The sequence below is a fragment of the Desmodus rotundus genome, chromosome 3, assembly GCF_022682495.2.
Source record: "Desmodus rotundus isolate HL8 chromosome 3, HLdesRot8A.1, whole genome shotgun sequence".
NCBI lineage: Eukaryota > Metazoa > Chordata > Mammalia > Chiroptera > Phyllostomidae > Desmodus > Desmodus rotundus.
This window is the reverse complement of record NC_071389.1, coordinates 62,078,771-62,103,969: the sequence shown is the minus strand read 5'-3', so window position 1 is coordinate 62,103,969 and position 25,199 is coordinate 62,078,771. Positions and strand designations below refer to the sequence as shown.

The window sequence follows — 25,199 nt, the reverse complement described above, 5'->3', positions numbered from 1 at the left end:
ACAGACATTTATACATTTCTGCAAACTGACTAGGAGCAAGGGAAAATGAAATGATGGGTTTAGCAGTTATGGTCATGGGTGGGGGACAGGTGGATTTTGTATTGATCTTTGGGTGATTACATAACAAATGCTCAGAACCAACTTGTTAACTGATTGAAAATGTTTAGCTCTTCAGTTTCTCTGCCATAAAAGCAGCAATGGGGACTTAGAAAATCAGTGTGAAAGAATAGAAATCTAATGATTTCCCCAATCAAGTATTTCCTTTCTGGGGCCAGATAGACTTAGGAAGCTCCTGTGACACAGTTTCACAGAGGGTGTTCCTTCCCACAGCAGCCGTTAGGCAGCATTCACGGACATGGAAAACCAAACCCTGGATCACCTTGGGGTCCCCAAACTGGTTCACTTAAGTCAGCCGAGTCTACTCCATTGTGATATGCCTCTAGAAGGTGTCCTTTTCCTTTCGTTTCCTTCACTGCAGCATTTATCAGCTGTATTCTCCCATGCAAGCCCATCTTGTCTCGCCCTGGACTACTGGGGAATTCCAAGTGCATTTGCTACCTTCAGTGTCTCTTTACCTCAGTCACTCTTATGCACTGCTGCCAGGTACATCCTTCTAAAACATGTTTGTTGTGATGATGGTCTCCTGCTCAGAATCCTTTAATGCTTCTGTGCCCACAGGAGTCATTAGCACAGAGATGACTTCACTGGCCTTGGGCTGTCTGAAGCTCAGGTATTGTACCCCATTCCACGGCCTAAAATTAACTACCTGTTCTTATCCCCCACCCCCATCTGAAAATGCCACCTTTCAGGAGGTTGGAAATAGTGTTTCAAGTATTTATCCTTAGGCAAAATAACCTAAGTCATCCTCAGTATATTTGCTTTTTGAAAGAGGAAGGATATAGTTAATAATTCTTGAATGTTTATTTTGTACTAAACATGACAAATTTAATCTGTATGTATAAGGGGCTTTTCTTGGCAAGCTGCTCGCTTCTCTTACCTGTTGCCTTATTTGTAAGATGGGGGCAACAGTAGTGCTATTTTTGTGTGTAGTATATGGTTTTCAACCTAGAGTGCCTGTCAGAATTGAAGGGACAATTTCAAAATGTAGATCCTTGGGCTGACCAACAGAATTGCTGATTCACTGGGCTTAGGTAGAGCTTAGGCATCCTTATTTTGAAAAGCACTAGATGAGGAGATGCATATGTGGGGGCAGTGGATATATGGGAAGTCTCTGTACTTTGCTCTTGATTTTGCTATGAACCTAAAAGGGCTCTAAAAAACTGCCTTTAATTAAAAAAAAAAAGCAAGCACCAGATTATTTTGCTGTTTACTTCTACCTGAACACCAATGACCTATGTGCCAGTAAGTCACTGTCTTTTTTCTGAAGTAGTTCCGACAGTGGGAAGACAAGTGAGCAAACATGCCGTGTAGTTACTGCTCCCGTGCAGTGCTGTGGGAGCGCAAAGGAGGGCTCACTGCTCCAGCCGGCGGGGAGTGTTACTCATTGAGAGCTGGGGACTGGAAAGACCTCCCAGTGGAGACAGAATTTAAGCAGATTTTTAGAAAGTTTTCCTATTCCTCTGAGGGATTCATACTAAATGTGGATCTTCATATTCAGTCCCTGCCTGATTTCCTAATGTATTTAACTGAATGTACCCAGGATGGTCACTGTTCTTAATCGTAGTGTGTCTTCCCCTCGCATATTTCCTGGGCATCTGTGAAAGTACGTAGAGTAGCTCATCTTCTCCTTATTTGTCCTTTGCCAGAATTCCTATAGTACACATTTTCTCCACAGTTAATAGGAAACAGATGGCGGCATTTAGTGCTGGTATTCAGTTTTGGGTATGCATAGATCTGCTCCTTCCTGCATGCCAGTGTTTCTTAGTAGGGGCTCTATTGGCGTTTTCAACAGGACAATGTTTTTGTTGTGTGGGACTTCACATGCATTACAGGAAGGTTGGCATTTCTGGCCCCTGCCCACTAAGTGCCTGAAGTACTCCCCAATCTTGGCACAGTCAAAACTACCCAACCATTTCCAAGTGTCCCCAGTCCCCAGGTTGGTACCATCTGCAGTTAAGACCTACTTTGCTTTATTAAGTGCTCAAGTATTTATCAATTATTTGAAGCAAAGTATACTTTGTCATTTTGATCTTCCCCTACATCCATTTTCTTAATATATTATCTGCTGAAGCCAATACCACATACTTAACCTGTTTCCTATTATTATTATGTAGTGGTAAAACTAATTTTTTAAAAAGTAAAATATAATATATAACTGGAACTTTTCAAAGTATTTCCATAATGATGTGAGACATAAAATTTTGGTTTTCATTCTCCTCAATTCCAGTAATTTTAATGCACACTAAGTAACTACACAGATCCTTTGTATTCACTCTTCCAAAAATATTTATTATGGTACCAGCCCTAATAAAATAGATGGATTATTTTTATGAGGTATAGTTTCTTTTATTTTTGAAACATTAAATTTTGATCTTTTAATATATTTTAAAAGATAAAAATGCCTGTGAGTAAAGGATTACGTAGTTCCGGGGCGTCCAACCTGTGGCCCAGGATGGCTATGAATGTGGCCCAACACAAAATAGTAAATTTACTTAAAACATTACTTAGTTTAATTACTTAGATATGTGCATTTTCTATATGATGATCACAAACTTACAAGATTATCAAAAGGGCTGCTGCATAATTAGGGTTATTATGTGAGGACTTTTTTGCTTATCTGTGGTGGAAGTTACCACGAAAATTATGCACAGACTTTTTTTTTGCTCATCAGTTTGCTGGCCAGAGTTTGTGGGTTTAGTGTGTGGCCCAGGACAACTCTCCCAGCATGGCGCAGACACGCCAAAAGGGTGGGCACTCCTGACAAAGATTAGTTTGTGCACCTGTTTTTTCCTTTAAGGATTTCAAAATTTGGTATTCTTTCTGCTTTAAATTAAAATAGATTTTACAACAAAAAAAGTGGAACAAAACACTTTTTTCCTGAAATTCCTTCAGTTATAATTTGCTGCTTCCAAATTTTACAACATTTGACAATATATAGATTATCTTCCTTTTCTATTGCTTAGAAGTGAAAGATGAAATCTAGAAAGAGTACTTTAATGCCTAGCATTAGTTAGGATGCTTTCTGTTGCATGAAATAAAAATACCCAATTCAGATTGGTTTGAACTATAAAAAGGAGGGTGTATTACTGGCTCTCATAATTGAATGTTCAGAGGTAGGATGGACCTCAGGGTTAATAGATACTGTGACTCGAGTATATATCATCAGGAACCCAGTTTATTGCTGATTCTCCTTTGTATCCTCTGTGGGATCAGTTGAATCCTCATGGTTATAGGATGCTCGTGGTATTTTGGGTTGCAGTAAATATGCAGGAGTGCTTCTGCAGCATTCAGCCGCAGCATTACTGAACAAGAAACCTAAAATTTATTATGAGTGGACCACCTCGGCCACCTGCCCAGACCTGAGCCATGGAAGTATGGTGATGGATTAGGAAGGAGGATGGTGGTACAGGATGGCCAAGTAGACAATCAAAATATCCACTATAACTTTTTAAAAGATTTTTTAAATAGGGAGCAAATATCTAATAAAATATGAATGAGATCCTTTTGAGTTAGCAGTACAGAAATAGACATGGTTTGTTATTGAATTTTCAGTTCTGGAAAGTTTGTAATAGTATATACTAGATCATACTGCCACCTTTCGGCTGAATAATGATCTTGGAGGAGTGAATTTCTTCCTAGTGTTCCCTTAGTGTTTCACCTTAGTGTTCTCATCTGTAAAATGAGAAGATGGCATTTGTCTCTTAGAGTTACAAGGATTAAACGAATTCATAAATGTATTTAGAATAATGTCTGACATATAAAAAGCACTTAATAAACTATCGTTATTACTGTTGCTGCTTGCTAGTGCTCTTTGGTAAAAAGATCTACCGTAGTCTTTATAACTACAGTAACTTTTTTAATTTAATTATGATATAGTATTCTGGAGATCAGACATGTGGAATGTCTAGTAGCTTCAGCTTTCTTACCTCATGAAGTCACCAGTATTTAAAAATGAGAAGTAGAAATTTCAGGTATATTTGAACTGAACTGACATAATATGTCAATGTGCTTTCTCAAAAGTTGGTGAGAAATACTTCCCTTAATAACTACAGGCAATGGCTGAAAAGTTAAGGTCCTGAATATACTATAGAAACACCTATTAGGAGAGTTAAGTAGCAGGACAGTGAGTCTCCCTTTAAGCCCTTATTTCACTCATCTTCAAAAATCTTCATTGGTGGTGCATGGACCACAGAATGAAATCCATACTGTTTAGCAGAGCATGCAGGACCCTTTACATTCTGGTATTAATCACATATCCAATTTTATCTTTGGCCTCTAAACACTAACTTCAGTGTAACTAGAGTTTGGTTATAAACTCATGACGGAATACTCTCAGTTAAAGGTCCTGCAGTATTCCTCTTGTAAGCTTCATTAATTCAAGACAGTGAATTGAATGTAGAATTTTGACAATGGTGATAATATCAGTAACATTTTTGGTTGCTGTGTTCTGAACTCCTGGCAGATATTTACACATTTCATTTTACCATATAAATACTGTTCTTATCTCCATTTTACTGTGAGAAACATGAGACACAGAGGAAGTGTGTCTCTTCCTCAAGATCATATCAAATAATAAATTGTTATGAAGAATGGGACCCAAACCCAGAGTCCACTTAACTCTGCCCTGTCCTTTCTCTCTGGGCATTAGAGTATATTGAGTGTTCGTCCTGTGTTTAGTGTCAGTAAGGAACAGGGTGTGTTCATGTGACAGCTGTGTGCTCCTCTCACGGTGATAGGGAAGGAGAAACGCAGCACCCAGGGTTGGTGGTTGACTCACTGCCCTAAGTGGAAATCCACCGTGGGCCCGTCCCCTCATCCCCCTCAGTCCCCCTAGTGAGCGCTCGCAAGCATTGAGTAAATGTTGCTTAATCAGTGGAGGAACATAATGAGAATTGCTTGTTATTTTTTTTTAAGAATGAAAGTATTTAAACTCATTTAAACTTTGTATTAGAAATATTACTTAGAATTCAGCCTCGATACGTAATTCTTAGTTGTAGCATATTTTCTTTGAGCTGTCAGAATGATTAGATAAGTGACACTAGTTCTGGTGCGTCTCAGGTGAGAAAAGAAACACCTTAAAACTTTAAATAATGAAATATTTTTAAGTTTAAAAAGAATGATAAAATTCTCATCCTTTCTGTAAATACATTATGTACTTCCACGTGAAAACATCTTTGACTTTAGTGATTATTAAAAAGTCATTATGTCAAAGATTTATTTAACATGGACAGGAAAAGTAAGAATTAACTCCTTTTATTAAGGCCCATAGTTAAAAGTTTGGGGCATATCTTTATGCCTATAAATACATGTATGAGTGTATATTTTTAATAGAAATACTGTCATTTAAAATGCATTTTTTTCTGAGTGCATATAGTTTTGCCTCATGATTATGTAAATTACCATGATTTATTTAATCAGTTTTCTGATGATTACATCTAGAATTTTTCTAATTTTTTTCTGTTATAAGAAGTAGTATGGTGGACATGTTATATATGTCATTATTTCTCCAATTATTTGGGGGTATCAATTCCTGGGAGTAAAATTGTTAAGGCAAAAATTTTTTTTTCATTATAAGTGTTTGTTTATAGTTTTTATGAAATTGAACCACCAGAAACTTGCGCTAGTTTATACTCCTATGGATAATGAAGGGTGTCCATTTTACCACAACTCCCTAAGTTTTCTAATTTTAACATCTTGGTAAATCTGGTAGCTGAAACTTTTTCATTTCTGTTTGCATTACTTTGGTTATAAGTGAGCAGGGACATCTTATTGTATCAAGTGCCATTTAAAAGGATCTGATGACTTTTGATTTGCATCTTCTTCCTTGGAATGATGGTAGCACTCCAGAGGCAAATCAGTAATTTTAAGTCAGAAGTCAGAAGAATAATTGAGTGTATGGATATAGAACGTCCCCCAAACTCGTGTCTTCATCCATGTATCACTGTCTTCACACTTTGGCGTAGAATGATCCTTAGCAGCTTCCAGTAAGCAGGAGTTAGTTGTTAAGTGAGTGTCCTGTATTAACTCACTAAAACCAAGTACATATAAAATAGTATCTGTTTTCCTCATTTAATACACGTATCATCTAAGTATTTCCCAACCTTTTTTCATTATTGCCTCCGAAAGGACCTTTTTAGACGTTTACCCTCTATTTGCCCTCCACGATATTTTGTTACCTATGTATGTATGTACGCAGTATGTATACTGCATATATCTGTTTTTGTACAGTGGCCTTTTGGAGAGTCACAAACCATAATATTTGAGATTATTTTTACCCTCCCAAGAACTAGTTTTCACCCCCTTTGGGTGATGCTGCCCCCATTGAGAATGCATGGGGGGGTGTTGATATTTGAGGAGGAGGAAGAAAGCTTTGTTATGCATGACTAGTTCGTTCAGTTTCATGGGAGTCAGGGAAGAAGAGTTCAGTGTTTGCGTTTCTTTGTCAGGTTGCCCAGAACATTAACTTCAATAATTGTCACCTTACTTCACCAGTCTGTTATCAAACTCTAAACATAGAGTCTTGGGGTGCCTAAGTTACCTAAATGTTCTGGATACAGTATTTCATTCTTGAGAATGTTGATAAATATGACAAGAACACAATGACATTTTCATAGTGGTAGACATTTTGATGAATTTAGGAAAGCGTGATCCTAATGCACTAGGAGTAATATAGGAAATGTTTAAACTTCTATCTTGGTGGTTCTCAAACTGTGATGATACTGCCTCCCAGAGGACATTGGCATGGGAGCATTTTTATTTGTCACAACTGGGGGAGTGGGCATTGACAGTGGCATCTCATGCATGGAGACCTGGGATGCTGCTGAACATCTTGTAATGCACAGGACGGTGTGTCCTGCCCACCTCCATGTAAGGAATTATCTGGTGCAAAATGTCAGCACTGCTGAGGTTGTCAAACCCTGCTCTAACCTAATGATTCTACCTTTTGGAATCTATCTTTAAAAAGTAACCCAAAATACAGAGGCAATTTTACGTATGTGTAAAGGTACACATTGAAGCATTAACTTCAGTTTTTTTTTCTCGTTTACAAAGTATGTTCTTTTAGAAGACATAAAAATAAGCAAAATATATAATTACTCACAGATCCCTTCACAAGTAATGTTTTTGGGATTTTGGTGTGTATTTTTTAAGTGGGACATGTATCACATATAGTATGTAATTATGAAATGTGGGAAATAAACTCAATTCTTTTAGACTTAGGAAGAGATTTGATTGGCCATCTCAGGACTGCATCAGTTTCAAGAACACCAAAAAAAATTGGAAACTAGGTTAGAGATAATTAACTCACTCATTCTAGGAATATTTTACACAACCAGCTCTCTTTAACCACTTCTTTACTTAAATCTTTCACTCTGAATACTGCCCCCACCCCCCACTGGGTTCTGAATTACTCTTCTTAGATGCCTCTTACACTCCTATAGTCTAAAAAGTACAGGCAGTTTTTCCCTGAAGTTGACTTCCAGTTCTATGTACCAGTAGAGGTAAGTGATAGCCCAGTCACTGGAGATATGCTTTTATTTTTTTCTTAACTATGATTTAATATGTAAGAACAAGTGGTAAAAAATTGGAAGCATTCATAATGTCTAGAGATTAGACATTCTTCTTGTAAGGGAACACTGTGCAACAGTAAATAAACCTCTAAAGCATAATGTGAATGAAAACAAGGCATAGAATATTTAGAATAAAACATTGAAATAAATGTTAGTATCATACATAATGCTATACTGTTTATAGATAGATGTAGATATATACATAATATATAACCATACGAGTATAGCAGGAATACACACCCAGCCTCATGATAGTAGTTGCCTCTGATGATAGGAAGGGAATTGGATTGAAGAACAGTACAAAGGATCATTACCCTCTCAATAGCCTTTTATTTCTTAGAAGAAAAATATCTCAAACAAATATGGCAGTATGCAAATTGGTTAAATTTGAGTATGAGTACATTCAGTATTTTTTATACTATCTCTTTTTTCTTTGTTTTTGAAATATTGCAAATGTCTTAAAAGTAAATGTACTTTTCAAATTTGTTCATGTTTGAACTAAGGCCAAATAAAGAAAGGTTTTTATAATAGTCATAATTTAGCTGTGTATATATAATATAATAGTAACAAATGACTTCCTTATAACCACAAGTAGTTAACTACAGCAAATAAAATGACTTCCAAGGGCTTCTCTCTCTTGTTTTTGGAATGTCGAGTACTTTCTGAAGGTATTTAGAGTCTACTAAATGTTAAGAAAGGTAAATGGTTCTTAAAATTACAAAGGCAGTGATTGGGGTGATTGAGTGTGATGTACAAATCTATAAGATGACAAGTTAATAATTTTCCCCCTATAACTTAACATGGAAAGGCAAATATGTTTAGAAAGGAATTGTTGTGCATTAAGATTAAAAAATCAGTTTATTTCTTACAAAGAGAGAAATGTGATATCTTTTAGCCTCTTGATGGTGATACTGTACTGTGCCAGTTTCACAGATAACAGACATAGTGAGCTATTTTCTTTTGGAAGAATTATTTATTTGAAACCAGTAACTGTTGTGTTTGCATTCAAAATTTTGTATAAAGGTTTTTGCCTTTTGAGGTTTTAGACATCTGACCTTTAAATTAGTAAAAGGCGCTATAAAACTTCGTCCTATTGAAATAATATTAAATGTGCTTGCTTCTTGTATGATGGGTGGCACTACTAACATACGCATAGTCTTCTCTCGCTAGTGCCAAAATCTGTCTCGTTTTTAAAGAAAACTTTCCATAAGCAGATCTTTGATAACTTATCCTAATAGAAGGATTTTTACTTGATTTTTATGGTCATTGTCTTCTAACTAAAGTTTGACTAAATCATAGAAATGTTTGGTGGGAGATACTCTACCAGATTGTATTAAATGAAAATTAGATTTGGGGGCCATGTTGCCAAGCACACATTTATGGAAGATGCTGACCGTAGCTTGGACATGCTTGGACCATGCTTGGAATAGCTTGGACCAGCCATTAACTTGAAAGTGTGTCATTAGAAATTTCTAAGGAAAAAAAATATGTAAACCCATCATGTAGTGAAGATATTCAAATTTCTGTGATGGACTCAAATGTTTGAGCGTTAAGTATTTTTTAAAAAAGAATGATGTCTGGTGTCACCAAATTTAGACATATTAAATAGGACATATGGTTCTTTTTCTAAAATCAGACATTTAATAAATTACGATTATCTATCTTGTATGTATCAAAGTTTAGACTTGAAAGCAAAGGGACTCTAGCTTGGAGTGCATTCTGCTTAGCAACCAACTTGTTGTCTACTGTTTTGCCACTGAATGCACGTACTCATGGCTCATAAGTGTGTCTGCAGCCAGCTGGCCTCAACCGGACAATACTTCATTCACCTAATTTCCAGACTAGTCAAGCAAAGCCATCAGCTCATTGTTTTTAGTCATGAGGAAATTTATTTGTAAACTTCAAGGAGTAGCACACTGATCTCAAACACCCCTGAACTATGAGAAATTGCCTTCTAATTCAGGAATGTCAAATCTTTGGAATTCAGAATGGCTTCATTAATTTTTTTTCTCTTTAAAAATTCATGCAAGGATATTGTTTGAAAAACATGGCCTCTAAAATTCTAGAAAGGAGATTATAGCTCCAAGTAGAAAATATATGTTAAATCTAAGAATTCTTTTAGAATTTTTATATGAAAACAAATATTTAGGAAGTTTGATTTGTGTTCATACTTTTATTTTCTACCTTGATCCTCATGATTATTTTCTCTTAGAAAGCAACAGTTTTGCTGGCATGTGAAGCTTCAGTTTCCTCAGAGTCAAGCCGTGTACATAGAAAAAAGGTATAGTATTGCCACTGTCTATTAAGACCTTGTTTTTATTATGTCTCTGTGTTTAAAATAAGTCATTAACTTAAATGTGATGTCAGTAACTATATATTATTAGTAGAAGGGCTAACTAAGTTGTGTTGTAGTGATATAATGAAATGCTAAACACCACTGAAAATGAATGACATACAACTACCATATCAATATGGATGAATCTTAGAAATAATGTTGAGGAAAAAAAGCATGTTAAAGAAGAATGCGTGTATTATAACTCTCTGTAATATGGAAAAAAAATGTGGTTTTAGGGAATACCCAGAGACCTGGTAGAACTTTAAGGCAAGTGATGTTTACTTTAGCACAGGGAGCACACATTAAGGAGAGAGATGCAGGGAGAATGAAGAAAGCTGAAAACTCTCTATTTCTTAAGCTGGGTGTGTATGTAGGAAGTGGAAAATGACCCAAAATGCTACTATGCAAAGAGATTACTACTATTAATGTGTGTCCCACAGAAAATACATTATTTTGAATATGTACATATGTGTACTCATAATTGGAATTAATTTGTATAAAGTTTTTTATGCTTTTTCCATTATTCTGAACATTTCCAGGTATCATTTAAAAGTTTTAATGGTTGTATACTATTTGATTCATTGGGTTATGAAAATTTTGAAGTGGCTTTTTAAGTAATATATTTAACATATATCTACATGATGCATAAATCCTCTCTTTGTCATTGTCATATAGATGTGAGTGGAATACTTTCTTATTTAAAGGTGCACACCAGACTAGAGATGGGGAAAGGACTTAAATTTTACAGATAGGGCTCTGTAACACATTAGTACATATGAATATGTATAAATGTTTGGGGAAAGTTACTAATTCAAAACAGTGTTTTAATTTTGTTTCTACAGCTTTATAGTTTAAAACAATGTGCATATATATAGGAAAGTTGGGAAACCTAAAATACCTTGTTTCCAGGGAAAGTGGTATCAAGTTTTTAACCTGGCCTTATGATTTAGAATGAATAAACTTGCACATGCACTGAAATCAGTATCATCTGAAACCTTTTTTTCAGATTTTTTATTTTTGCAACTTTCAAATGTATTTCATCCTGACTTCTTTCTTCTCATCTTTGAGCACAGGTGTGTGTTAAAAGAGGCTTCATTATTTTATAATTAATTTATAGGGAGCTTCTCAAAATAATATTTTTAAGACTTTGTTAAGTGGGTCCAAGAAGTCTTTTTGAGCTATTTTTCTAAGTAATTTTTGCTTAACAAGCCATTATATTTTGCCAAGATTAAAATAAAAGGTCTGTGTTCAGTTACTTAAACAAAAAACCACAAGATTTTAGTGATTCTAAGTTAACACCTTCAGTAGAAAATTATAGTAAGTTTTGGTTTTGTTTTTTTCTTTGTTGGGAAGAGTACCAGATGATAAAACTATTAATGAAATTTTAAGACCGTACATTGACCCAGAAAAGTCTGATCCTATAATTCGTCAAAGGTATGTTTTTAAAATCTTGTCACTTTATGAAATTATTTAAAATGTGGAGGTATTTGTTATGTGCATATTTATTATGGCAAGTTATGACTATTAGAATGTGATGTGTCAATGCCATTTACTTTCTGTCCCATTTCCTTGGGTTTTACTCAAGGCTTTGTCAGTCAGAGATAATGTGTTTGGATAGTAATAGTTGTTCCTACTTAGTCTACTGTGTCCCAGATACTCTTTGAAGCAGGTAATAGTAAATGTATTAATTCATTTAATCCTCACATTACCCCATTCAAGTAGATTACTGGTATTACACCCATTTCACAGAAGGGCATACTGAGCCATAAAGAGGTTAAGTGACTTCATGTAGCTAATAGGCAGGGAAGCTGGGATGCAAACCCCAGCAGTCTGGAGTCAGCGTCTACACTCTTAACCCTGAAACTAAAATGCCTTTCAAGTCGAACCAAAAACTGAAAATTAGGAGTTTCCAAGTGACTGTTACAGACAGGAAATCCTGTTTCAGCCAGGTCTTCATAAAATTAAGTAAGATATACTCTGTCTCCTGTCCAGAAACACAGCATGGACAAAAATAATTAACAGCCCAGTGGAAAGAGTCAGTAATGAATGTCTAGGTTAGAGTAGCTAGCTCTTTTCCTTATGAGCTATGTGATCAGGAGCAAGTTACTTAACTTCTGGGCCTTAGTTTTTTCCATTAATAAAATGAGATAGATAATAAACTACTAGATACAGTTGTTAGGAAGCTTTAAAAAATAGCATATATAAAGTTCCTAGTACAGGGCCTAGCACGCAGTAGGCAGTGCTTCAAAAAGGAACAGTTATTAGAGTACAGATCATTAGTGTTTCTGGGCAGGAACCCAGTTGACTTTCTTCTTAGCACATGGTACCTGCTTGGGATATGAAGGCTTGGTTTGGCTCCACAGTAACCTGGTGTTTAAAATTTATACTGCATGGGTTCTAAAATGTCTGATTTAGTTTTAGTTAAGTCTTATCATCTGCTTTTGATAAAAGGTAGTGTCCAGACTAAATGAGATCCATGTCGCAGATCAAATAGTGTCTCGGGATGAGTATAATAATTGAGTGTCATTCCGATTACTGATAATTCTGTTGTTACCATCGGTCATTATTTGGCAATAAAACAAAATACCTGCCACTAAGTAGAATACATTTTAAAATGAAATAGCAAGATTAATTTACTGAAATAATTATTTTTTTAAGTTACTTAATTATACAGAGAGAAGAGAGGTAATTTTTTAAAATTCAGATCCTTGGTTAGGGTATATCTTTAAGCCCTTTTCTGTGCTTGTATAGATAATTTTTAACTCATAAATTTTTATTCATAATTGATCTTCCATGGATGCTATTTTGACATATATTAAAAATCAATTTTGCTTTTTCAATGTGACATTTTTATTTCAGGTTGAAAGCCTACATTCGCTCTCAGACTGGGGTCCAAATTTTAATGAAGGTCGAAAATATGCAACAAAATTTAGTAAGGTAAAATTGCTCCCACCCTATTTCTTTAAATATTTTATAATTCTGCAATATAATTAAGTAACTTGATTAGCTTAAGTAGCTAGTTATACAAATTATCTGGCTATAAATAAAGCCTAGGCCTTAAAAAATGACTTTCAAATTAAAATTTTTAAATAATCACCATTATAAGATGAATTCAGTTGAAAAATCACCCTGGTTGGAATATTTTAAAATAACATCATGTGCAACTGAAAGATTTCTACGTTGCATTTTAACTTATTTCAATAAATATTCTCTGCAACAGAGTTCCACTTGTTCGAGTTCCAGTGTTCAAATTGTTTCTGGAAATACAAAAATTCTTGTGACCAACTGATCATTGCATATATTGCAGTGGAAAAAACACTACATACAGGTGTGAAGGGAGCCAGTTTCTCACAAACTGGAGGATTTGATCAAGGCCTCAGCGTCACTGGGCTCTGTCTGTGTCCTTCTTAAATGGAATGAAGTAGACTACACTGCATGACCTTTCAGAGTCCCTGCAGAGTCTGCTGAAGTGCCAGTTATGTGTCCGCATACTGAGTTGCAAAATACTGATCTTTTAAGGCTTCTAATGCTTTTCCCATTCCTATTGTTTAATTAACAAAACTACAATATCCAGGTCAAACTAGATCTGGTTGGTCTTGTCTGCAGTTCAGTCTGCTGGTATGGCTTAGAGGGTTGAGAGTCCAAGCTGTGAAAGCAGAGCTGCATTTGAATCCCAGCTCTGTCTGCTACCAGTTATGTTAAGTAAATTATGTAACTTCACTTGCCTTAGTTTTCTCATGTCTAACCTGGGGGTGATAATATTGCCATGAGAGATTAAGTTAACTCATTTTGCACATGGTAAGTGCATGCTTTTGTAACTACTACTGTAGATAAATAGATTCTTACAAAAGGTCTACACATGAGATTATAAGATTTTATAAGTAAGAATGGATCTAAACAAAATCTTGACTACTTCTCTTACCAACATATCTCAAGTACTCCTAGCTTTATATCATTGTTCATGGTTTGTTGATGAAAAATTCAAATTTTCTATCACATAGTCCTTTCCTTAGACTCATTAGTTCAATATATTTACTTGCAATTCATTGCTTAACTTCACTTCTTCCCCTACAAGATTGGGGGTTCCAAATAAGAGAAGGATAGAAAATTCTGTGGTTTCTGCAAAGATAGTTATTCAGAGTTACATCCATGTTAACCAAAATCAATTATTTCTGAAATTGGTAATCACTTACGTTTAACAAAATCTTAAAGTGAATTCAATATAACTCATGTTTAAACAAAATAATTTGCATTGCTCCCTTAGAATTTACCTTTGGCCAATCATTAATGTTTTTCTTTTTTTATTATCTACATTTCCTCTTCCAAATTTAGTTCCTTTCTTACTTTGTGCCATATTTTATCTAGTTAGATCCTGTAAATGTTATTCATTTTTCACACTGTGGTGCATAATTGATGAGTATATATGGCTTCAGTCTCATAAGCCTGCTAAGAGAACGTTGTCTGAAGATTTTTATGAAAAGTGAAATTGCTTTTGGATAGTTGTCTCATCTCCACTTCCCTAGGCCATAGAACTAACATGTTTTCCCAGTCTTCTGACAACCTGGCAACATGTCCAACCATTCTGAGTATTTGCCAACTCCTTGTCAGAGGCTGCTGGTATGGGGACAATATACAAATGGCTCCAGAAGCAATGGAAGGGAGACAGTATAAGTGCTATCATCTCAGTTCAGGAAGTCCTTATTCTTAAATGCAGTAGGAGAGTAAAACCAATTGCCTCATCATTTCCTTTGTGTGCACTTATCTGACCCCGAATAATTACAAATAATTGCCACAGGCTACTGTTTTAATAGCTATATGAGTGGGATTATTTATTTTATTTTTTTAAGTTAATATGTATGTATTTGAAACACCAGATTGCTTTTATAGAATTAAATACACATATCCATTTTTGGCATCAACTTGATCACATTCACCAATCAGCCAGATAATTAAACTTCTTTACCAAAGTTAAGGAAAGTAACCTATATCATTTTGGTACAGTTGGTAAGAACAAAAGGTTTTTGGAGGGTTTTTTGTTTGTTTTGTTCATTGTAGTTTTGTTTTATTTCTATTTTTATTTCCTTCATTAACCTGAAAGGGAAGGTTTGTTATATTTCCATAGTAAATCAAAGGAAATTGGACTGTGGCCAATGAAGAAATATGTCAGCTTACTAAACCAGTTAAACTTGAATCTTTGGCAAAATGTTCTCTTCCAAAATTCAAGGAAACCGAAATTGTGTGTGATAAAGGGTAAATGTAGGATACTGGGTATTTTAAAGTTTATGGTATAGGACAGACTGCTTAGGCCCAGGTAGCATCCATTTATTTTATTTATTTTTTTTTAGAGAGAGGGAAAAGGAAGGAGAAAGAGGAGAGAAACATTGATGTGCAAGAGCTACATTGATCAGTTGCCTCCTACACACCCCCTTACTGGGGCCTGGCCCACATCCCAGGCATGTGCCCTGACTGAGAATTGAACCTGTGACCTCTCGGGGCGCAGGCTGTCACTGAGTCTACCGAGCCACACCATCCAGGGAAATAGCATTCATTTTTAACCTGGAAATACATACTATAAATTCATGAAGAGGCAAAGGGGATAGAGAACTCAACTTGTCCTAGCAGAACAGGGTTTTCTAGGAGTGTGGCAGAAATGTATGAAGTGACCCGGGTCTAGTGGTTGGGAAAACCATTTCTTGCAGTTGCACAAGTCAGGATATGTGAAAGCCAGACACAGGAAAGTGCCAGTAGATCATATGGTTTATTTTAACAGAGTCAAAGAGGGTAAACCTGAACCAAGAAAAAAGCTAAAGAAATGCACTGAGAGGTCAGATGATTCAACTTCAGGCTTACTTTTCGTTAGGTCCTTTACTTTCTCTTATTTTACAACCTTCCTTCTTTAGGACCCTCAGGACCAAAGTTGGGCCTTGGGTTTATCTTTATCTCCAAAGTGGGGGAAATGATAGGTTAATAAAGTAGAAGATGAATGGTACTAACTAACTTTAAGGAATACCTAGAATAGGCTGTGTTGATAGTAAACCTGAGCCAGACTAACATGAGAAGTACTTTGACTTTACCTTATCTATGTAGAAGCCTTTCCTTCAGATTTCCCTATGAATAGGTGTTTACATGAACTCAATCTAACATATGCAAATACCACCAAAGAAGAGGAAGCAAATGGTTACAACCTAGGTCCAGGAATTTTGATTTAAAAATTACCACCTTATTTAATTTTGAGTAGTGATGGCATCACTTTAAGGCAACAATAATGTCAGAAACTCTTACTGGGGTAGCTTTTATCCTGAGGTGGACCTGCTCTGAGGCAAGGTAGATCCTTACATTTCCAGGTAAGTCAGCCTCAAGATACAGTTATCCTAGTTTCTACAAAACTTCCCTGTATTACATTTTCTAATCACAAATAATAAAATTAGATGTTATGGGGGTACATTTAGAAATAGATTTTTATTTTATTTTTTAATTAAATATTTTAAAACCATAATGTTCTCCAAATAATACATTCGTAGGTAGGCTAGGATGAGCATTTATATTTGATTGTGTACTTAATTATAGTTACAAGGAAAGTACATTCAGAGAACATCTAAGTAAGATTATTATAGGTTATAAAATATGAGGTTTCTAATTTAACATAAGCATGTAAATAGGAAGATTATATTATTTCCTGAAAAGTGCTTAGAAGGCAAAAACAAGTAGTTTCCTTGTGGTGGTTTGATTTTAAATGAACGATTTAGAGTGTTCCAGTAATTTCAGAGTGAAATCTTTTTACTAAATACTTGATGTTTCCAATTTCACTGGTTGGTTTTTCCATTTTTTGAGGATTTATAACAACTGTCTCATGATACACCTGATCAGCTAGAGCAATCGTAAATGTTTTCCAGGATTTGGCTTTTCCATGCACAACTTTCATTGGTAGATTTAGGCGATCATAAACACATGTGTAACCCTAAGAAATTTGCTGTTGATCTGTTTGGGAGTTTTCTTTCCAGAATGCACAAGGTTTGAATTTGCATCTTCTTACAAAAGCTAATATGGCTTCTTAAGTAAAATCATGCATTCATTCAGCAAACACTTAGTGAGTATCCACTATGGTGCAGGTATTGTTCTAGACATTGGGGTGATGTCAGTCAGTAAGGAAAACCATTCTTACTTCTGTGGCGCTTACATTCCCGGTGGAGGAGAATTCATATAAGGTGCTTGTGTTAGCCAGGCCACACTTGCCCTCTTGTCACGTCATTTCTTACCAGCTTTCTAATCTCAGAGTGTAAATGAATGGTTTTGAACCAGAAAAGCCTGTATTGGTAATGCCAGGCCCGCCCTGCTGCTCGCTAAGTTATTACTGACCTATGCATTCATAATACTCCCAGGTTTGCTACTGTCCATGCAACTGTAATTTTTCAAATCTATTAAATTTTAGGTCTCTGTTGTATTTTGACTTATTAATGGAATCATTTATTTCCATAAAGAAGTTCAGATACATTTCTACTCAATGTTTACTTTCCTGCTTTGATATTTATATAAAATCCTCGTTTTGATAAGGATGTGGTTTAAGCTTTTGTGGGATGATTTTTTTTTTTCAAATTTACTCAAGCCATTAATTAAGCACATTTAACTTTCCATGTATATAAATAAAAATTGGAGTTTATACAAGAATGAATAGGCTACAGTTCTGCTGCAGGAAAAACAGACCTGAAGCCAAGGTGACTGAAATTTCTGGCATGGACCTGCTTTCTGACAGATGGACCTGTTTTCTGGACAGGTTTAGGGCATGTTGAGTTTCAAGTACAAGTGGCATCATTTTCAGAAACATTTTTCCAAAAAATGGCCTTTTCATACTAATACTTTATTATTAGGATTTCCTCAGAGTGAAATGATATCATTCCAGTAAGAAATGGTAATATAATTTTTTCAGAATATATAATCTATGGAGAAGTAGATCTTATTTTTAAAAATTCCAGAATAGATTTGGTAGACCCCAAAAGTTTCACCACGACAAGCACTAAATTTATTGAATCACCGCTTCTCAAAACTAACCCAAATTATGCAGTGCTCAAAATAACCTTCTTGCTTTTATTCAAAAACCTACATCAAAGTAGATTCTCTGTAAAGTATAGATTATTCTCTAAATTTGATACAGACCTTGGAAAATTACTAAGCCTCTGTCTTCCTATCTGACAGTGGGGAGCAAGAGAGAAATGCTATTGTATTGTTGTGAAGATAACTTTGAGACGCCTATCAGCTACTTAGCACAGTGCTTGGCACGTAGCAAGTCACTCTCAGTAAATATGTATTACTCAGGTATTATGAAGTGCAACATTCATGTGAACATCCTGTTGAATTGACTCTGAATATAAGAGTTTTTATTGTTTTAATCTTAGAGATTACTTCCTTAGTAAAAGGAGGAAATGTTTAAAACAAAAAGTTCCGTATGGCTGGCAGTTGACTATATTATGTATTTTTTCTTTTAGCCAAATAATTTCTTACATTTTTGAGACATACTCAAGTTCAATATTAGCTACACAGTTCTTCAAACAGACCACTCACCACTAACCACAAGGGAGCAGGTACCCAATCATGTTAGTTTTACATTTATTTTGACATAAATGGAATATTAAAAGAATATGAAGTTTCAGGAGCTCATTTTTTAATGATATTGGCAACTGTCATTTCTGTACAAATGACTTGCTAAATCTAGATACATACGTATTTTCAACCTTTCTCCCAAGCTCCAAATCCTGGTTTGCAGCTATCTTCACGTACACATCTCATCAAACCTTAAGCTGCACACGTCTAAATCTCAGCACACCGCATCCATTTCTCTGTGTGTGTTTCGTTTTCTTTTAAGTGAGGATTAAATGGGCCGATTGTGTTCCTGGCATCTAGTAAACAGTCAACAAATGTTGATTCTCATTCCATGTCATTGGCACCATCATTCTTCTAGTAAGTGAGGCACAAGACCTTACAGCCATCTTTCACTTTTCACTTACCACCTTGCCTTCATGGTTCCCCGTGGCAGTGAGCTTTCCGTAGGTCCCCTCCTCTTCATTCTTCTGAGCAGTCTCTTGTTCATCCGTGTCTGCAGTGGGGCCTGTCCTTTTCCCCAGCTGGGTGTAATTTTTTACCCTTCGAGCATCGAAATATGTTTTGTACTGCAATCTTATATCTTACATTTTATCCCAATAAAATCTGTTCCATATGATGATAAACTCCTTTTTGAAGACAGTGACTGCCTTAGGTATCTTCATCTTTTTATAATATTTCCTGCAGTGCTGTGTTAGTGACTTCCCCATAGTATGAATTCAGGTAGTGCTCTGATTCACTTAAATGAAAGTGTGCCTGCTCTGTGCTAGGTGTTGATACCACTTTAATATTCTGAAGCATGGTTTGGACAACTTTTTCTGTAAATGGCCAGAGTAATTATTTTGGGCTTTGTGGGTCATGCAGTCCCAATTGTCAACTCTGCCATTGTATTATGTATGGCACATAAGCAGCTCTAGACAATCATAAATGAATGGGTATGACTGTGTTCCAGTAAGACTTGATATACGAAAACAGTGACTATATTATTTAACCAGTTGGGGGTTTAGTTCTCAATATTGTAAAAACAGAAAAAGAAAGAAATATTATAATAGCTCCCCAGTATACTTTAAAGTTCCTTCAGAAAAAAGTAGTATCTGCTCAAGGGACAAGCTCTTTGATACATAAGCTTGACCTAAAGTATCAGGAGGTTAAGATTGATCAAGTCCGTATTTTTTCTTTAGTCTGTTAATATTCATTGAGCCCCTTCCATGGGTCAGCACAGTGCTAAGCCCTAAAAGATGAGCCCTCAAGCTCATAGTCTAGGAGAGGAGATAGGTGTGTGGTAAATGCTACAACAGACATGAACATAACATATAACAGGTACCCAAGAGAAGGCATGGACACCCCAGATGTGTTTTTGACAAAAGCATACACCAGTTGCCTTCACTCTACTGCCAAAAATTGGCGTGTAAAGCCAAGAGTTTAGAGTTTAAGCCCAAGCCAAATTAAAGCATTCTCTTGGCTCAGATGTCAATCACAGAAGATTGTTACTCTTCTTACGTATACTACCCTGTTCTACTCACACTGATTCTGCCAGTTGTTTCTCACCATGCTGGTTGTAGTTAATAATTCTGGAACACTTCTTTTTTCAAAAAACCAACCAGCAAAGGTATGAGCTGTTTCTCTTGGAAGATTTTATTTCCATGCAGAGAGGATTTTGTTTTTTAAATTGCTTTACTTTCCTTGGATTTGTAACATGAAATATTTTAAAATAATTTATAGTGAGGGTAAGAGGAAAGATGATTTTTCCTCTCCGTTTTTAGAGAAATTAATTTCGCTCATGTACAAGTCTCAAGTGACATGCACCTGATCTCTTTTTGGCTTTTAATATACCCACCCATCAGCAAAGACCCTCCTCTACCTTAGAGCAGAGCTGACCTCCCAGTTCATGCTTTTTCATCAGATTCTGACTTCCTAGACTCAAGATACCACCTCTCAGTCCTAGTTGATTCTAGAGCCTGGTCTCTTGTCTGCCTCTCCTCATAGTCCTGCCAGATCCATCTTTGATTTTCACCCAGCCCCTGTGCCTACTGGCCAGTTGTTCTCCCTGACTGTAAGCATCTCCCCAACTGATCATTTAACCTGTACTTCTTCTTTCCTAGAACTAGAAAACCTGTATTTCCTCTTTCCTAGAATCTGCTTTGCATATTTCATTGCCCACCAACAGTTGTTGAAAATGTAGATTTCCATCCAGCTCACCTTCAGAGGGTCTGGTTTAGTCATTCTTACACAGGACCTGGAAGACGGCTATTTTTACAGTTATGCCTAGGGAACCCTGATAGAAGTTATCCCTGGGACCACGCTTTGAGAAACAATGGCTAGAACAGTAAACTCCTTAAGGACATCGATGGATCCCATTCAGTGTTTTCTATGTAGTATTTGGTAGATGTTCATTCAGTTGAGTTGTTGAAGTTGTATAAAGAAATATTTTATTTGATATTAGGTTAGATTTTTTTAAAAATCGTATGTTTGCATCCTAAAAACGACTCACGCGACTCCACTCCAGCAAGACAAACAACCCAATTAAAAAATGGGCAAAGGACTTGAACAGACACTTCTCCAAGGAAGACATACAGAGGGCCCAGAGACATAGGAAAAGATGCTCAGCATCACTAGCCATCAAAGAGATGCAAATTAAAACCACAATGAGGTACCATGTCACACCTATCAGAGTGGCCATCATAACCAAATCAACAAACAAATGTTGGAGAGGATGCAGAGAAAAGGGAACCCTAGTACATTGTTGGTGGGAATGCAGACTGGTGCAGCCACTGTGGAAAACAGTATGGAATTTCCTCAGAAAACTAAAAATGGAACTGCCCTTTGACCCAGCAGTTCCACTTGGACACATGGACAAAACCAAGGGGGATGGTGGAAGCAGAGGAGGGAGGTGGGTTTGGCTGGAGTGGGGTAGAGGGGTGAGCAGACAGCTGTAATTGAACAACAATAAAAGGAAAAAAAAGAGTCTGCACCCTTTGCCTAATTGAACCAGAAATGGAAAATTAAATCATATCATTTCAGGCCTATAGAGAATGATTGAAGAATATACTTTGAAGGTATTCTAAATAGGAAAGTTATAATATGTAATATTAAAAGGATTTTTTAAAATGTCCTGACATTAGAAAACTGAAGGACTTGAAAATTAAGGTATTTTGATACTTATGGTACAGAATTAAATATATATCAGAGAACATTAAAGGAATACCAGAATTTTTAGTATTAACTACTCTCAGGTGCCCTTTCTTATATAAATAGCCAAGGTCATTTTTGCCTTTTAGTTAGATCCCTTGAAAACAACTGGTGAAGGAAAGGTTAGTGAATAACAGCAGTGTGTTCTTTAGATGGGATTACTTAAACTTCCTCTTGTTTTCATTTTGGAATTTGAGTCTTAATAAATAGTGCAGACACAAGTGGGGGAAATATAAAAATCAGTAGTGAACAGTCTTATAGGTAGTAAAAGATGTCATCAGGGCTCACTCATTACATTACAAGATACATTTCCGATAAAATTTCACTTTAGGAAATCTGTATGGATATACCTCAAAAAAATTAAACTACTGTATGTGTACCCATATGTGTTTTGCAGCGTTATTTACCATATAGCCAAGATATGGAAGATGTGGTACATATATGAAGGAATGTTACTCAGTCATAAAAAAGAATGAAATCAGCCCAGCTTGTGTGGCTCAGTGGATTGAGCACTGGCCTTCGAACCAAAGAGTTGCTGTTTCGATTCCCAGTCAGGGCACATACCTGGGTTGTGGGTCAGGTCCCAAGTAGGGGGCGTGTGAGAGACAACCACACATTAATTTTTCTCCCTCCCTTCCCCTCTCTCTAAAAATAAATAAATAAAATCTAAAAATAAATAAAGTCTTGGCATTTGTGGCAACAGGGTGGACCTAGAAGATATTAATGAAATACGCTGGCCAGTTAAAGGTAAATACTGTATGATTTCACTGATATGTGGAATCTAAAAACCAAATTACAAAACAAAACAAATATTTGTGGATACAGAAAACAAACTGATGGTGTATATTTGAAATAAGATCATTATTATGTAAATTGTAGACTTATAATCTGCTAAGAAATTTGACCATTACATCCCTTTGGACCTGTTCTTCAGTAAATTTATCCACTCTATGTTACATAATAATTCGTAACCAACTATATATACTCTTCAGATGGTATAATGACATGGTTACTTGAAATTTCTAGATGATTCAGATATTTCATTTTTGCCAAAGAGCATCAACCTCATCTCCAACTTGACTTCTCACTATTATTTATTATAACTACCAAAACTATGAATTCTGTATGTATTCCTGTATCCACTCTGAACTCAGTCTTGCTGACACCTAGCTTATTCCTGACTGTACCTTGTATACAGGATGGGGCAAAAGTAGGTTAACAGTTGTTTCTATGGAAAATAATACAATAATTAATAGTAATACAAGAATAAACTTTCACGTACTCAGCTGTAAACCTACTTTTGCCCCACTCCATCTATACTTCCTAGAAAGCCTTTATCTTTTCACCTCTAGCAAATACCTAATACTTCACCATTGTATTCCCATTGCTTAGAATAGTGTTCAGTACATGGTAGATCTCAGTAAGTATGTGTTGATTGAGGAGTAAGCAAACAAGCAAATAGTTGGGAAGGAACTCACATCTGCTTTATAGTCCCAACTCTGTATCTCCTTCAGTGACTCTGAGTAAGATGTATCTCAGAGCTTCAATGCTGTCGCCTGGAAGACAAAAAAGTTGAGCGTAGCTCTTGCTAACTCTAAAGTAATATAATTCTATGATGTAGTTAACTCATGAACCATGTGACTAACTCTTTAAGAAAAAGCTTCTCTGAGGGACATAATCATATTTTGACAATGACACTTCAGAGGTTTGCATTCATTTTAGCACCAGAGAAGACATATTTTGTTAACAGTAAGGCTAATTAAAATTCCCTATGTTAATTGGGAGAAAACCTGTGGAGAAAGAGGAATTTTAAGAACCAATTAAGTGAGGGGGAGCTAGGGTTAGTAAGTTGAGTGCATAGGGTGAGGGCACTGTGCAGCCTTGAAGAACCTTTGGAGGTAGACGAGGAAAGAGAATGCTTACTGAGTGTATCACCTTAGCTTCAGACTTCAGTTGTGAAACTTGTCCCAATGCAAATGTGGTACTTACGTATTTGACTGGCACCCCCGATAAATTGGGATTTATTTCTATGTACTGCCATTACCTAGCAGATTACCTGTACATGCTAGACCCAGATAAATATTTGAGGAATTAATTGATGAATAAATGCCAGACTCTTACAGCATTTTCACATGCATTAATCCTAAAGAAGTGTGTACTATATCTGTACAAGATGGGAATCTTCGGCTCTGAGAAATTGGCATACCCAAAGAAACCAAGGTACAGTTACAAAGCTAGGATCTGTACTCAGGTCTGTTTGTCTACAAAGTTTATGCTTTTTCTAAGCTAGTTTCATCATAAATCATGAACATGGTTCCTGATAAGTATGTCATTTCCCTGCTAGAGGTACTAAATTATATTTAGGGTATGAAGTCTTATTACTGATACTAGTTTGGCAAGTTATTCTTCAGAAACATTTTCACCTATTACATTTAATGTTTATAGGCTAGCTGATGAATAGTTACTCTTTCCATCATTATACTGATGAGGAAAATTGAGTACCCTTGGGAGTCACAGCTTATAAGGACCAGTGATAGGACTGGAACCCAGGTCTTCTGGATTTAAAAGTAATTGAGCTTCCCAGTGAGGATAAGAAAAGACTGAACAAGTAGCATCTAGAACAGGAAGAGCCTTAAAAGGCCCTTTTTAAGGCACGGTTTAAAATGCATACCTGGTCATTATTTTATCACATCCTAAAATTTTCATACAATATTATGGATAGACTGGGATCCTCCACCAGTGCAGCTCTAAACTGTGGAGCTTTCTGAATGGAGGCATATGTCTGCACTAACCAACTGATGAATGGCGCTCCGTGTCAAGCATGTATAGTCTTTGTCTACATGGATACACTGAACTCCCAAAACAAAGTGCAGCAAACTGTTAATTTAATTCCTGTATTTTTTAAATATGAAAACTAAAAGATAAGAAAAATTTTATTTTGACAAGATCTGTTTCTAATGTGACTTGGGCAGTATGAGTTACAGAAATTGTCACACATTATTATTTGGAGAAATTTTAAATAATACCTTTGTCTTCTGAACAGAAGAGTTAAAATTGTCTGTTCCTGTGGTTAGTTTGGTTTTATATGTTTTAGTTTGAGGTTATGTATCTTTTTTTCTCCTCTTCTGGGTCTTCATTAATAATGTGGTTTCTCACAGAAATGGAGATCACATGGAGGGTTGTCAATAGGGGAGTGGGAGGGGGAGGGGGGGTACAGAGAGTAAGTAGCATAAATGATAGGTGGAAAACAGACAGGGGGAGGGTAAGAATAGTGTAGGAAATGTAGAAGCCAAAGAACTTATAAGTATGACCCATGGACATGAACTATAGGGGGGGAATGTGGGAGGGAGGGGGTGGGCAGGATGGAGTGGAGTGTGGGGGGGGAAATGGGACAA

General features: G+C 36.0%; 1 protein-coding gene across 1 annotated transcript in view; it reads left to right on the top strand.

Moving 5' to 3' along the window:
* ZNHIT6 (zinc finger HIT-type containing 6) overlaps nt 1-25,199 on the top strand; it is a 62,481-nt gene that overhangs the window by 23,308 nt on the left and 13,974 nt on the right. Inside the window, exons 6-8 of the mRNA XM_024565548.4 lie at nt 9,901-9,969; nt 11,377-11,457; nt 12,883-12,960. Coding sequence (XP_024421316.2) covers nt 9,901-9,969; nt 11,377-11,457; nt 12,883-12,960 — 228 coding nt within the window. The remainder of the gene's footprint in view (nt 1-9,900; nt 9,970-11,376; nt 11,458-12,882; nt 12,961-25,199) is intronic.